The following is a 16,233-nucleotide window of genomic DNA, read 5'->3' as shown; positions in this document are numbered from 1 at the left end:
GAGCGGATTTGAAATTTCTATGTCCTAATCCAATCCAAATCCGAATCTTCAAATCCAAATCCTAATCCTAATCCATAACTTTTTAATATTCAAGTCCATGTCCAATCCTAATCCGATTCCAACTGGAAATTCAGAAAAAATACTAATTTATGCAACAGAGGGATTCGAAAATTTTCTTTCACAACCAACGATTCGCTTGATTCAAGATAACTTAGTAACCATAAGTACATTAATAACTGATCCGAATAAAGTTTGTCGCCATTCGCCACACGACATTTCAGATGCCAGAGATTCTAGCTGCCAGAGATGAGCATGGATTAGGATTAGGTTTTGAAAAAACAGGATTTGTGAAATTTTGTCGGATTTGGATTGAATTTGGATTAGACATTTTTTTCAGAGCGGATTAGGATTTGGATTGGATTGACCTATTTTCTGGGAGATTGAAATGTCGTGTGGCGAATGGCGACAAACTTATTCAGATCAGTTATAAATCTACTTATGGTTACTAAGTTATCTTGAATCAAGTGAATCGTTGGTTGAGAAAGAAAATTTTCGAATCCCTACATTGCGTAAATTAGTATTTTTTCTGAATTTCCAGTTGGAATCGGATTAGGATTGGACATGGACTTGAATATGAAAAAGTTATGGATTAGGATCTGAAGGTTAGGATTTGGATTAGATTAGGACATAAAGATTTCAAATCCGCTCATCTCTGCTACCTGCAAACGCTTTGCCCGAAATCTTGACGGCTTCCCTGTAAGCTTTTTTCAGGCTAATTGTTATTTTATCAATAATCTATGGAATGAGACACAATCACGGAGTCTTTTTAAGATTTTCCAAATTTTGGACAACCCTAACGCACATGCGATGTGATTATAACAGATAGTAGGATGCCGGACGACCAGCAATTGCATTCTTTTAAACTGACATCCCCCTCGACCTATTTGCCCGATGTCACATTTTTTTTCCGATGTTGATCTCTATTCTGCGGCGCTTTCTTGCTCTTCCCATTCCTCTTCGCTAACGTCGCACTTCATACGGCGACCAAAAACCTAGAAAAATACCCGATGAGAGAACACACTCACGAGGAATGGAGTTGAGCAGACACGGACAACTAGAAAATTTTCAGCTTTTTCGAATTAGATTAGGATTAGAATTGTAGAGCTACACAGTTTTGTTTTCAAATTAGACTAGAATTAGAATTAGAGGTCCACGATTTTTCCAAATTAGATTAGAATTAGCATTATAGAGATACACGGCGTTTTCCAATTTAGATTAGAATTAGAATTGGATCTGCACAGTTTTTTTTTTTCAAATTAGATTAGAATTATAATATCTGAATTCGCCAAAAAAACTTGGAAATTGAATGAAATTGTGAATGAGAAAGAAATACAGCAAGAAGTTCAGTTCATATCAAATCACAGTGCATTACCATAGCGATAAGAATGCCTAACGTCTGTACAAATCTTGGCTCGTTTTGCGCTATATACCAGGGGTCATCAACACGCGGCTCGCGAAGTCATATTGCCTTGACGTGCAATGACCCAGACCCCGACGAGACCGAGACGCTTTGAAAACGACCTGTGATAACTATCTCTTTTTCCTTGCTACTGTTCTGTTTGTGATCCAAACTAGAATGTTTTTCGCAGACTACAAGCTGCTATACCAGCATGAATATTATTCGTCGCACAATAACTACTATGACTGCACGGTGCAAGTACTGCGATAGCGGCTTGGCACTGGATTTCTCTGCGCGAGAGGGATAGTCTTGTTAACTCGCAGCAAAATGCCGCGGACAAAGAGGCATATTCAGGAAAACAATAAATTTGATTAGAATTATAATTAGAGAATAGGAACATTTCACAAATTAGATTAGAATTCGAATTGGAACATAGAAACATAGTTTACAAATTAGATTAGAATTAGATTACTGGCATTTCGCTCTAAAGTAGTGAAATTAGACAACTAGAAATGAAGAAACGGGTATCACTCGAAAGCTACCAGGGTACCGATTGCGAAAATATAAATTTTATTCTGCTCGTGGCCCTGTAACACCACTAAATCTGCCTCGAAGTGTTGCATTGTAACTGAGATGGTATTGTGACACAACAAGGCCCTCTGGCAGCAGCCGAGGAGCAGGGGATAACGCTAGCGCAGTGCTCTTCAACCTTTTTCGTCGTGGAACACCCTTTTAGCGTTTACTCGAAACTCGTACACCCCTGACCAGATAACTCGCTGATTCATCCGTATAGTAATCCAGGAGAGTTCAGCCTCCTTGTTATTCACGGCCGTGCTTCGGCATACGGTCGCATTCCGGCGGAGAGTCGTCGTGATCCGTCTGGACGTCATATACTCATGTTTAAATGACAACGGGGAACTTCGCAACGCGGAGAGCGCTTGCGGTGGTATGTGCTATCTCTCAGTTCTTGAGATATACCTCGCGTATAAAAGTTTTTAATTGCAGCAGTAGAACATCCCCACAAGCGTGCTATCTATATGCACCAAAATCGCGAGAATAAATGTTAGGAAAAGTTATCTGGATTTCCATCCTTGTCGCTCGGACCGCGAAAAATTTTTACGTCTGGAAAATTTATTTCGTTGATAATATTGGTTGTTTCATATACTGTCAATTATTTATCCACTTTAGCCCGCGTTATCAGATTAAACGACGGCATGGTTGCGTCACAATACCAAACTCCGTTACGATGATGATTTTGATGGGTTCCAGGGTCACCAGCAGCAGACAATTTATATTTTCGCAATTAGTACCGTGGTTGCTTTCGATTGATACCCGTTTTATCACATTTATTGCTCGGAAAACTGATCAAAAATTACCATCAAATTGTCTTCAGCCAAATGTAAAGTGTGACGTAGACCAATTTTACTGAGACGTGAGATTTGCTTGCGTCTGCACCATTATAGGACATTATGGATTTACAATTCTCTTGAAGCCGGATTTGGATTAGGACTTGAAACTTCTGATACTTTTGCTTTTTCATGCGACTTTTGAACAAATTTCAGTCTTTACACTAGCGGATTTGAACTTGGATTTAGACATGGGACGATATTATTTTTGGATTTGGATTTCAAGAACCTTCATTTCCCTCCAGTTTGAGAAACACTGCTTTAGGATATTTTGCCTATTAGCCTTTATCAATGCAGCTGCATCCTGAATGGATGATCCGTAGGAGTCCCTAAGGTTCGTATCGCTGCAGCCTATATTTTATTGGAAATCGCTACTTCTACTTGTACCTGAGTCGAAATTTGTGACGTTTTACTTCTATATACTTAAACATGAATACCTATGACGAAAAATTTTATATTTCTATAATTAAACCTCTGGCAATGCATTTAAGTTTGCTATTAAGGATTCATTGACAGTTTGTATTATTCTCGTTTACTTTTCATTCAGTGTGGATACGTCCTCTTTACAACGCCGAGGCCCGGGTGAGTGTCTGATTTCGAAGAAAACTCCAACCCAAGTCGTTTCGACAGCACCTTCCAATCTTTTCATTATCTCGCAGTCTTGTGGTGTTTTGAATCGATGAAAATTCTCAATAAACTGAACTGATAATAGCATGAACTAATGCAATGCCGAAACGAGCAGAGTTCAAGTCGACACAGAACATCAAAGTAAACAAATACAAAATATAAATTGGGAATCGTGTCCTGATCCTGATCCAGTAATCGGGTAATGTCGAGTCCTCCGCGTATACAGCTTAAAGGTTCTAATATGTTTTTATCAAGGGGCTATGATCAACTCACTGGCGCGAGTGCACTAAAACAGTGGTTCTCAACCGCCTGTCCGTGTCAACTTTTCTGCTGGTCCTCCAAAGATATTACAATTTTTATCTCAATTGTAAAATGCAAGGAGTTAGATGCTTGTCTATTAGACGAATGACGTATGAAGTCTTAAATTGATTGAGAAATTTGGAACTCATTTTACTCAATCGTGTCGTAATCAGTATCAGCATCAGTAGAGTTCGTGGTCTATAGCAAAGCTACTTTTGGACTTGGCGCACGTTCGTCACAATTTCGCAAGTGGTGAACCAAATTGAACAAAATAGCCTAGAACTAATTTAAAACCAGATATATGTGACAGTTAAAAGACTTTTAAAGAAGATTGACTAAATTTCGACATCCCAACATGGGGCAGCATATTCACGCGGCTACCAAAATGCAAAGTCGCAGTTGTTTACAAAGAAACTGAACAATGAAAATCGAGTTTCCTTGCAAAAACTTCAATCGAATCACATAATACCAAAAAGGCAGTGGCACATTTATCATTGAATCCACGTATCCACAATATTTTCTTTAGAGTTCGATTCGTCGTAATAAAAATTTGGGTTGAAATTTGACGGGTCCACAAGCTACAAGCGATCGGAACTACTGGTGTTGAGTAATGAATAGGGGAGATGTGGTACCGATGGATCAAAAATTGGAAAATGATCGCTGGCCCCGAAATGTTCTGCCGAAAACAGCAGATGTTTTGCTGGCTCAGCACTTTGATACAAGCTCTACCTATCGCGCACATATACATGAATATCCGTCTTTTCAAAAAATATTTATGGACGTTCAAAATCTGCTGCTCGAACGTGTCATCGGTCCCCATCCGGTGGGTCCAATGGCACACGACCCGGGGACCTATGACACATATACCCTAAAAAACTCAGATGTGACTACTTTTCTTGCTCAGTATTATAATCTAAGCTACAGCAAGCCAAAGAAGAATGTTTGGTCGCAACTGTCAAAAAATAGAATAAATATTAACTCAAATGTTGTCATAAAATCACGTTTCGATTTAGGCTCGGACTTATAAATTTGAGGGTACATACATATTGCCCGAAAATCGACAGTGTGACTTCCAAATACCTCGTTATAGCGATAAAACATCATATGCAATTATTACATAAAGATTTTCTGTACGCAGGCAGGTTTCATTTGTTTCATGATTGGTATGCTTGATTATTTTGCTTGATTTGGCTATTGTATCATCGGTCCCCACCCTACGAATTTTATACATGAATCGAAAAAAGTCCTCTCAAGGAAAGTACTGAAAAAATAATAGGTGCCATTATATAGCCTGATACAAGCCCTACACTTCACAATAAAAATGATTGCTGGTTTGTTCGTGTTGAAGGTTACAAAGAAAAATGTATATGTCGATCTAAATTTAGTTTACACCCCCCAAAACAAAAAACATCTGTGAGAGACCCCATGGCTCGCGCACGTCGAATTTTTCTGTATGTGAGGAAAGATTTTGTCAGCATGCAATTGTAGACAAGTTCACGGAGTGTAATCATGGAATTATCATAGAGAATTTTCAAAGTATTTTCGGTCCCAGTGATCCATCGGTACCACACCTCCCCTACTCATCGAACTCGAAACACGGTGAGCTATCATTAATATAAAGTCCTCTGTGTGTTTAATACGGTCGCGATGATCCGTTGTGTGGTCTTCAATAATGATTAACAGATTATGAAATGTTTTTCTTTCGCGTGAGCAATTATGTGACGATATCCAAGAGACACTTGGACTGAAGTTAAGTAAAGCTATATAGTTTTGCTCATCCAGTACCGTGAGTCCAACTGTTCTCGTTATCCCTTCGTGGCATGGATGCGGAATATTGCATTATATGGGAATGTCAGTATGACCAGTATAAAAATATACGATTACAGATAATTAGGCTACTTTTAGTAGATATACATTAGTTTATCGAATTTAGTTTAGTATATTGTCTGTCAAATTCACCTCCACGATAGCTCATTTTGTTGTTTTAACTTTCGTCGAGTACAGAATATAGCGCAGTATACAGATAAGCGAGCTTTTTACCTGTCTCGGTTCGGAACCGCCATATATCAAAGGGGATGGAAGGTCATGACGCCAATCCACCGATGCCCCAGCCACAACCTACGGGCGGACCTCCGCCGGTGAACGACACAACTGTTGTGGATGCACCTGAGCTATCTAGTGAACCACCACCGTATGATGCTCAGGATCCGCATCCGGAATATAAAGCTGCGTATGGAAATGAAAGTGAGTTTCTGCTGCTCAATGCTCTTAGGCTATAGAGTAGGCTACATGCAGTTGGGCCTACCTCCCTCGTGTCTATCTCTCTTCTCATTGTAATGACAATCTATAATCTAGGCTAGAGTAAGCCAATGAAAAATGTTTCGTCACCACCTTCAAGAATGAAATAAATTATATAAACTCAAATGGTGGCGTAAAATCACGTTTGGATTTACGCTCAGACTTACAAAATTAATGGAACTTACATATTACCCGTAAATCGACATTTTGACTTTCAAATACCTCGTTATAGCGATAAAACACAAACAGTAACTGTGATTTTCAGCCTCTATAAATGTAGGCGTGTTTCTGTTGTTAAGCGATTAGTCTGTCCAACTATTTTGCTTGATGTGGCTATGGTACCATAGGCCCCCCACCTTCTAAATATTGTAATTAAATTGAAAATAGTCCACTCGAGGGTAGTATTGAATTAAAAATTATGTGGCATTATATACCCTGATACAAGCCCTGCACATCACATTAAAAATCATGGCTGGTTTGTTAGCATGTAAGGTGATATAGAAATGTGTATAGGGCTATCCAAATATATTTTACACCCCCCAAAACATAGATCATCTAACACAGACCCCATAACCCACGCAGGTCGAAGTTTCGTCTATGTGAGGAAATATAATGCCAACAAGCAATTCTAAACAAATTCGTGGGATTACCACAGAAAATTGTTCAAGTATTTCGGTCCCACTGTCTCATCGGCAACACTCTCCCCTACATCTATCAAAACAGAACATAGAGTAGCCTGGGCCGTAGTGGCGTATCGATCTCAGCACCAGCGCTTCTGGTCCAAGCGTTTTCTTAGTTACTATGCTTGGGTGTGTGTACAAGTTCAGTACAGTTTCAGTGTACAGATTTCATCCGATCAATAGATACAACACAAGATTGCGATAGAATGAAGCAATATAGGAAGGTGTCGAAACGACTTGGAGTAGTCTTCGAAAGCAGGCACCCATCTTGGCAGAGGCGATATAAAGAAGAGGCATACGCATACGCACACTGAATGAAATATAATAGAATATACCATAAAAGGACAAGCGAAAAAAATGAGGTGGCAAGTGACGGAAGGCGAGGTCGATATATATGTCATATAGTGGCCCCGTAATCTCGAGCGCGGACAAGAAGGTCAACTTATTTAGTAGAGTCCGCTAGAATTTTTGACTTGAATGTGGACACTTGGTATGCTCTTCAACTGACGGATTGCCGTCGAAATACATTCCACAGTTTTAGTCCGGCATTTTAGTTGATTGCCACCATAATTCTACTTACAGGGACTCTTGCAAATGGACATCGATTGCACAATATGTTGGTGTTCGATGTGTGATATGCCCAATTTGGTTGAAATATTCACCTGGGCCATTTGGCTGTCGGTTGGTTATATAGTGTCAATCGATATTCTGTTTCCAGGTTATCCCAGCAATCCTTCCCAATTTCCCGTTCAAATTAATCAGCCAGCACCTACACCCTATCCCACGTATTCGGCAAACTACTACCCAACGAACGTAACTTCATATAATAATGGTGCAAACACAGTGGTAATACAGAACAGGACTGGATTCAGCGACTTACCAGTCACGGTACGGAAATTTAACAATTCAACAGACACAAAATCAATTCTTGATGTCATGAACCTATGTTTTCATTTCAGACGCAATGTGGAAATTGTCGGCAAGTCGTAACAAGCCGAGTTGAATACGTTACCGGGTCATTCACATGGATGATGTGTTGCTTAATCTGCCTATTTTGGTAAATTCGGATTCGTATTAGGAATTTCTAGACCTGGGATGGATCGCAGATAAATATTTCGGGGTTGTGATAAAACAGTTATAGGCTACAAATCACGGGTGCGAGACATTTGGCGCCGATCGTATCTGAGCCAAGTCATACCAATACATACTATGTTTAGGCCAACATGCGAAGGGCACTGTTAATAGGATTAAGCTTCTACATAGGGTTGCATATAAAACAAATGGTCTTTTCAATGATATATAGAACTATATATGCCCCAGGGTCTTTTAAGACAATTTGTTTAAAACATATCTTAAACAGTGTTTTAAAAAATGCCTTGTTAAAAAAATATTTGTAAAGATGCACAATTATGTCATAATATAATATGTGTGAATATTTTCAAAAAGAGCATGTATAATGAGCCCACGAACGATTTGCACCCGATCTAGTCGACGTATACCAGGGGCGGCCAACCCGTGTCCCCCGGACTACATTTGGCGCGTGAGACGGTTTCGAGTGGCCCGCGAGATAATTGTGGAAACTAGCTAAAATATCCCAAAATTAAATTATACCAACGTAATCTATTGTGAACTTGCAAGGCCAACCAAAAATTTGATTAGCCGACCGTGAAATTCGGGATCCTAATGATTACAATATCAGTCCTGACGCATTGGTGCAGCCAGAGGCCAGTCACTTTTTTGGTAGATCTTTATATAAGACCATTGACCATGACCATAAAGGAAAATATTTCGTGGTAGAGTTATACGACTGTACAGTTTTCTTAGCACTTCGCGCGATTTAGTGTCACTCGATTTCTTGCATTCTATAGTATTGGTACCCTCCAAAAATTGAACATTCACCCAATTTACAAAATTGAGTCTAACTATTTTCGCATCGCAATTATGAGTGAACTTGTCGCCCAACATGCGACTTCGCGTGTGCACTCGCAGAAAGATCGTCGGCGATGAAACCTTTGCACAAAATGATAGACGCATGTTCGCCAAAATCTTCAATATTTAGATGTCCAAGCGCCAAATAATCTGTGCTTGCGAAATGAAGCCAGCGGTAGGCCTATACATATTCTCGACCCGTTATATATGCAAGTATAATTATTGACTGAATTCACCCATTATCTTTGAAAAAATTTCGCGCAGTGCGCGGCTAGATCGTGTATGGCACATGCACAGTTGCACACTGCGTCTCCGTGTCATAATTGTTAAATCCATTTTGATGCGTATTAATATTAGGCTTGTTTTCACCGTTACCTATTTCGGCTTGCTCCTATCGGAAGAATACAAAAAGTCTTCAACATTCAAGTGGCCCGCGCAATGGTTCGTAAATCTCATGTGGCCCTTTGGCCGAAAAGGTTGGCCACCCCTGAAATATAATGGCTGTAACCCTCGAAATCGTCGTCGGTTCAAAAGTTATAGCACGTAGTTATGGATCATTGGTACGGAATAGATGTTCTGATGATGATTACCGCCGCCGTAAAAATGCTGCATAATGATGTAGACCTGGTAAAATAGATATTTAGTCCGTTTAAGACAGGGATCGGAAGACTTTTACATCAAAGGAGGCATATCTACCCTATATTTTCAATTTTCAATGTCATTACACAGTGGCGTCACAATCAGAGATTCGTGTGAAGTCATGACTTAAAAAAACATGTTTTAAACAAGGGCCATATTTTTAAACATGTTTGTTTTAAATTGATTTTCGTTTTGAATGTAAACCTACTCATACATTGTGTTGCTGCGCCATTGACGCCCCCACGGGACTCAGCTATATAGTGCACAGGGTTACCATATTTTGGGATCCGAAAAAAAGGACAATTTTAAAAAACCACAAAAGTTTGATCCGGACTAGAAAAGAGCTGATTCTAAGATTTTCATGGGAAATCCTGTTGTGTTGACAAAACAAAATGGGTCATCTTTCCGGCCCGACTCCTGAATAAACCACTTTACGGTGTGGTGCTCAGGTGTTGACTAAAAATAGGTCATTTCTCCAGTACTATTCCCGCAAGACCCGCTTGAGCAGTCCCGTTACAGATTACAGTTGTGCCTGTCCATTAGCCTGACTGTCTAAGCTATTGAGGACGATTTCCCTAAAAGGAGGAAATTCAGGCGACATTTTAGATTTCCTGATAAAGGCGGACATATGGCAACGGTTACCCTAACAGTAGGCCTACATCACTCTTGAATCGGCTATCATGGGAACATAATGCATTTATGAATGGAATAATTTAAGAGACGGTATTAGAGGTCTTCAATTCGAGAACATCAAGTTCCCACTCAACGTACATCTCATTATCGTTAATCTCCTACGACCTATATCGATTTTATGATTTATATACGACAACCTAAATGCTGAGCTAACGCTATCTGTATATATTTCCTATGTTGCGAGATCCCAACATTTTTGTTTTTTACAGTCCATTCTTTTGTTGGCTGATACCGTTCTGTATGGTCGGAATGAAGGACAGTCATCACTACTGCCCAGCCTGCAATCACCTCTTGGGAGTTCATTCGAGATTATAAATTCGCTGGTGGCTGCGACTATACGCCGACACTTGGATAATTTTTTCAGTGCGTTTTTGCCTACCACAGGCATATATGTTTCTTGCCATATATTTATGCCTAATTATCAAGATTTGGTAGGCCTATGCGTATGGTATATGATCGATGGCTTGCCAAGTTTGATTTGTTGCAGAGACTTTCGCAATATTAATTTGTTTGTTTTCATCTCCATTCATTTTCATGTCATGGTGATTTGACACTAGGCCCTGGTTCGATTCTCCACCGTAGCAAATTCCTGAGAACGGCAAGGAAAGACGTCTAAAACACAGCGAAAGAGATCAAGATCGAACAACGTTACATCGGGCATTGGGGCGAGGCGAATGCTATCATAAATAAGACGTAGCCTACTTGGTTGTTCCAGACTCCTATCTGTTGGTGTTCATTACATAGCGTTATGTCTTGTGAACCGCCGATTAATCATTATATAAATATAGGGTTACCATATTTCTGTGACCCAACTTCCGGACGCTCTATAGCAGTGGTCGGGAACCTGTGGCTCGCGAGCCATATATGGCTCTTTTGGGTGTAAGATATGGCTCTTTGAGGAATTTTTAATTTTGCACCTAATTTGTCAATATTGCAGCAACTTGTTAGTAAATTTTCATGACGGCGAGAATAATTATTCTCGTGGCAGCATGAACATATCTTTGAGAGGTCAAGGCAGTGGGGTATCCAGGGTTAGGTGCAGGTACGCCCTCTTTTCAAAATCCCCAAATTTAGGTTGCTGTCGCACCGGCGACTAACACCACTTGCAAATCCGATCTATACCCACCATCTCGCGCAGCTATGAAATCATGGATTGCACGATAGCTTGATAGACGAAAGAGAATAGCAGCGACGTGGAGACACTTGTAGGGAAATACAGTTTTCAAATACACATTGTCTTCCTAATCTACGCCCAGAAATAAAATGTCTTGGATGTGACACTCACAATTATAAATTCAAATTAAGAACAAAGCTATCCATTTTCTTGATTGGTTAGCAGCTTTCTAGCGCCGCCGTCAAAATGTAGGTGTGTAACGCAAGGTTACGCTACGCCATAGATTTTAGAAAGCGATCAATACTTAGATTTTCAGAATCAGCGCGACAATAGCATAAGATAAATATCATTGATTACACTGGTCAACACATATTTTAGGCAGACAAGCCAAGAGTGGTTTTGGGGGTTCTGATGGGCACTGATTCCGAATATGACCTTAGTATTTTCAAATTGGCTCTTGTTGTGGAGATAACCCATGGGCTATTTTGATCAAAATCTCCCATTTTCGCGGTAATGACTAGATATAAAATCAGCTCAGTCGTACTATCATATTTCGAAATTCAATCTACTTGTTATTTTTACACACAGAAGACGCTTTAAATCAAAATACAGCAACAGCACCATATCCAGGGGTAAGAGATTTATCATAGTTACAGACTTTCACGGATATCATGTACATAAATAAACGTCAGTCAGGTATAAAAGTATTTACCTAAATACTAAAATAACGTGGCATCAATTCAATCAGTTTTACGTCAACCCCCTATTGTAAATTTGAAATAACCAGTTGGAATACATTATTATTGATATATTTTAAATCACCAATGTTCGTAGTTAGGTGCTTTGTGGTCATCTAAAAAGTTTGATTTACTACATCTTTGGAGAAATTATGTATACATGCAGTGAACTCCTTCCTAATGTGAAGTTGGAATCTTTCATCGGTATTCGAATATACCAGATACCACATATAAGCTTCTCGTTGGATAGGGTTCTAGGTATACCCACTTTGTTGACTAAGCGAAAAATTATCCATTTACCGCAGTCAAAAGAAATGAGACGCATATGAGTATTGTGGTTAAGCCTTTCAAGGGCAAATTTTATAGTTTTATACTCCTCTTCAATCTTGATAGCAGGACCAATTGATACAGGAGAATATGTATTTCCGTTGAGCAAAAGTACTATTTTTAGGCTTAACAAATTGCTTTTTGACAAACAAATATTTCGCATCATGTCAAGTTAATATTGATAGAATGACTGAGAATGACATGAGGGTTCTTCATAGTCAACTAGCTATTTATGTACAGTATAAAATTAGAGAAAACTACGATTTTCTTCCTACCAAGTGAAATATTTAAGGGTAAATACAGTAATTTTGAGCTTTTTAGGGGTATAAACATCTTATGACAAAGAGCCGATCTGACAAAACTAATGTGATATTCGTAATCAGCAACCCCAAAATCCCCAGAAACGGCGCTCAGATGTTCTGCCTATTGTTTTTTCATTTTGTTGACCAGTGTTATAAATTGTAAGCTGTTTACGATGAGTTGCGCTGTCACATATGAGACTTGACCCGTCAGAGCCTTATACCTCTCCTTGCGCGCTTGATATTCGAACAATAGGTTAGAAAATTCCGTGATTTTAGGAATAAAAATGTTTGAGATCTAGTCATTCATAAACATCGATGGAAGACAACAATAACCATTGAAGGTTTCACAATTTTCCTTCACTCATCGCTGACGACATCTGAGGCACTGCCTCATTTGCCTCCCCTAACCCCACGTCGCTGACGTATCGCACTGTGGGTATGTACTGCTGTAGTGACAATGTTTGGCTCCATCTATCCATGTGTGCAGAATCCCATATATTAGTGCTATCAATACGCCACAGATGTTCAATTGTGGCGTAACAGTTTATTGGCAGGAAGTGAGGGCACGATTACACTGAGGTCGGTTTCAAATCACTTATATTTTAGATCAGTGCTTTTCAACCTGTGGGATGGTACGCACTTGTGCGGATGGAATAATGATCAGTACGAATGGCGAAGGTGGTGCGAATAGTGCGAATGAAAATCCAGATGAATGTGGATCGAAATCGTAAAGAAATGTTAATTTTTCTGACGTGGAATAATTCAAGTGAACCAAACAGGAAATTCAAGAGCAGTGTCTCTGTCTCCCTAATTTTGTACACTGTAAAAAATCTGGTAGATTTACTGGGAAATCTCTGTAAATTTTACCACGAATTACCGGTCGCAGCCAATTACTGTGCGTAGCTTGTCATTTTACATTTTGATATGTAATATTACCTTAATATAGCTGTAAAGTAAGTTACCAGAATTTCTTCGCAAAATTACTGACAGTTACTCGTTACTGCAGTTTACCGGGCTATTGGCAAAATTGATTAGCATCAAAATCGCTGCAGCCAATGTATACGTAGAACTGAATGTTACTGATATATCATTCTAGAGGTGATTTGACCTGATTGAACCTCGTTTGCGAGACTGGGGTCTGTCATACCGAAATTGTTGGCCCTAGTATCAATTTAAGCTTAGTAGGGTACAAGAAATAACTGACAATCGTAGCTAATGTGGTATACCGTAGCCATATTATATTATAAGGCAACGGCTGTACGGCCAGTCTCGCTGATTACATGCGTTGTCACGGATAAGGCTGATAAGTTAGAAAATTAGTTCAGGATGTATAATATTGCTCGGGGAAACTAGAAATATCAGCACCGCATGTTCAGCTGACCATTTGTTAATGGCGGACAAGGCGACCTTGACTGCTTTTTCTGAGATTCGTAGTAAACAACCAACGCACAACTGTGACATCACAAGCAGCGTCTGGTTAGGTAAGTACAGTAAGTAGTGGACAACACATGGAATATATATATCAATTTATACGAAATTAGATGAAAAAAGGGACTATATGCAATGCTAAATGTTTCTGTATGGAAAAAACGAACCTGATCAAACATTATAACGTGGCCAGTAAATATTATTGGTGTCATGTGTCAGCGGATGAATACCATTTATTTCGAAATCGTTCGAGTGTCGTTCGAGTGATATTTGAGCAAAGGGTGAAGCGAAGCTTGTTGTGCTTGAAGAAAGTGGACACGATCGTTGAAGATTCCTAGGAATGCTGAATGGAATACGCATCTTAAAAGGTAATACAGTACTACATAGTATTTGTTACCGTGAATATCTGACTCTGCACACCAGCACTCGATGACATAGATTTCATGATTGATATATTTCATTCGCCGCATTCTCTGTTCTATTTTGGGATATTTGTCGACTTATATAGTGACCACATACTCCGCTGCGGAGGATTTGAAACTGTTGGCTTGGTAATGTCATTTTCGGGCCATAGCATAGATATGTTTTCATCCACTGCTGGATTTGTTTGCCACACAAGCCACCTTAAATTAGGAACCTTTTGCTTCAATACAGAGATAAAGTCATGAATCTCTGCTATGTCATGTAAAAGGCGGAGCCGTCATCACACAATGTGCCAGTACCGGTACTTCAAAACATGTTATATTTTTGTTAGCCCATTTGTCTTAAGTCTTTATAATGTCATGTCCACTGTCCAGGTTAGGAACTTTGCTTTATATAGCGACTTACGCATGAATTCTTTTTAGTGGAACTGCAAGATACTACTTACACAGAAGGAATGAGAACGACAAAAAGAAACAATAGGAAGTTTGGCCGGTGGTGGAATTAATTCACGTTTTCTTGAGACCACCCGTGTTACTGCATGTCTCCTAAAGAAGAATTAGACCTCCAGCAGCAATATTTTTCCATCGTTAACCACTTCATCGTGATATCATGAATGATTATACAGTTTGTTCCAATGTCGTTTTGGGGATGTGAAGAAAATGTTGCAATATTTTTGCATCGGGTTGCTTTGCGATAGGTATGGATGTACGTGAATTTACAAGCTGGTATGTAATCCTGATTTACAGAGACAGCATGTAGGTAGGTAGGCGGTAAAATGACAGTCTCGATCGCAAATGTACAGGAGAACATGTAGATTAGATATACCGGAGGGGACTGTAACATTACAGTCTGGCGTGTAAAGTGAGATTACCGGACGAGTGTAAGTTAAATTTACATTGACTAACGCTAATGTTCGATTACCACGAAATGTCTGGCTACCGTGCTTCCAAACATTTCGAGGTTTTTATTTTTTACAGTGTAGTTACGGCGCAATTGTAAAAACTTGTTTGACTTACGACGCATCACAATTTGTAGCTTTGACAATATCTTTGTCTCTCACAAGCCGAACTGAATGAATAATTTCGCACTATAATTATTACGTAACCTAAAGTCTGGTTTGAAAGCCGGTGTAAGTGCCAGACATGAAACGGTCCGCCTGAGCCGGCGTCAGGCAGAAAAAAATGACCTCAAATTGACTTGCTGCTTTCTTTCGCTGGACGTGGACATGGACACTGGATAATCATCATATTTTTGTAATAACAGTTCAATTAGTTCGAGTAACGAGGATAGTGAATAATACCATCATGACAGACTCACATTTACAAGTTACTGTAACGCAAATTTTTACCCAATCCACGTTTATTAAAGTATGGGTCGCAAAGGGTATAATTTTGGGTCGACAAGGTGCCAGAGCTATCTGGTATGTAATGTAATATTTGTTGAATTTATTGCAAAAAAATCCTGCGATAGTTTTTACATATCCAAGGTCACTGTGGTGGGTACTATAGCCAATAAGCGAGACACGCAGAACATATGGCTTGATTAGGAGAATCTGCGGACCTGTGGTTTGAATTCATGCTAAGATTTGTCCGAGTGGTTTTTCTGGAAAAAAAGACTGTTGGGATGAACTGTTGGGTGCGCAGTGCAACGATCGAGCGAGTTAATGCAACGTATCGAAAGGTCAAAAGGTAGCGAGCTCGATGTGGCCGATTCTTATTCTCCTTGGTAGTTTTTGAGCTTACTTTCCCAGATATCAGGATAAAGCCTAACATGTGGATTTTTCGCCCTTCCGACGAACTGGAGCGTCCGAGACCTTTGTGCCAACTCTCAAAACGATTTCTGCCAGCAAGCATTTTCCGTTCGCGGAAAAT

General features: G+C 39.5%; 2 protein-coding genes and 1 long non-coding RNA gene across 3 annotated transcripts in view; 2 read left to right on the top strand and 1 right to left on the bottom strand.

The window, feature by feature from the left end:
- Nucleotides 1–16,233, bottom strand: part of LOC145457086 (uncharacterized) — a 108,027-nt gene that overhangs the window by 83,043 nt on the left and 8,751 nt on the right. The gene's annotated exons all lie outside the window — the stretch shown is intronic.
- Nucleotides 3,121–10,843, top strand: LOC145457096 (lipopolysaccharide-induced tumor necrosis factor-alpha factor homolog). Its single transcript, XM_080335260.1, has 8 exons — nucleotides 3,121–3,199; nucleotides 3,413–3,447; nucleotides 4,319–4,409; nucleotides 5,372–5,391; nucleotides 5,797–6,036; nucleotides 7,489–7,658; nucleotides 7,730–7,827; nucleotides 10,241–10,843. The coding sequence occupies exons 5-8, from the start codon at nucleotides 5,868–5,870 to the stop codon at nucleotides 10,344–10,346; spliced, it is 543 nt and encodes a 180-aa protein (XP_080191386.1). The 5' UTR covers nucleotides 3,121–3,199; nucleotides 3,413–3,447; nucleotides 4,319–4,409; nucleotides 5,372–5,391; nucleotides 5,797–5,867; the 3' UTR covers nucleotides 10,347–10,843.
- On the top strand, nucleotides 13,128–15,076 carry LOC145457099 (uncharacterized). The gene is made up of 2 exons (XR_013920782.1): nucleotides 13,128–14,307; nucleotides 14,785–15,076. It is a non-coding gene; the product is annotated as an uncharacterized LOC145457099 (long non-coding RNA).

This window comes from Botryllus schlosseri, chromosome 15 (genome assembly GCF_051294905.1).
Source record: "Botryllus schlosseri isolate E-star chromosome 15, Bs_hap1, whole genome shotgun sequence".
Classification (NCBI taxonomy): Eukaryota; Metazoa; Chordata; class Ascidiacea; order Stolidobranchia; family Styelidae; genus Botryllus; species Botryllus schlosseri.
Note: the sequence above shows the minus strand (reverse complement) of the source record. Positions and strands in the feature narration are given on the sequence as shown.

Coding starts and splice junctions, on each gene's coding strand:
- LOC145457096 (XM_080335260.1), top strand. CDS start 5,868: ATGGAAGGTCATGACGCCAATCCACCGATGCCCCAGCCACAACCTACG. Junction 6,037..7,488: donor AGCTGCGTATGGAAATGAAA/GTGAGTTTCTGC, acceptor TTCTGTTTCCAG/GTTATCCCAGCAATCCTTCC. Junction 7,828..10,240: donor TGCTTAATCTGCCTATTTTG/GTAAATTCGGAT, acceptor TGTTTTTTACAG/TCCATTCTTTTGTTGGCTGA.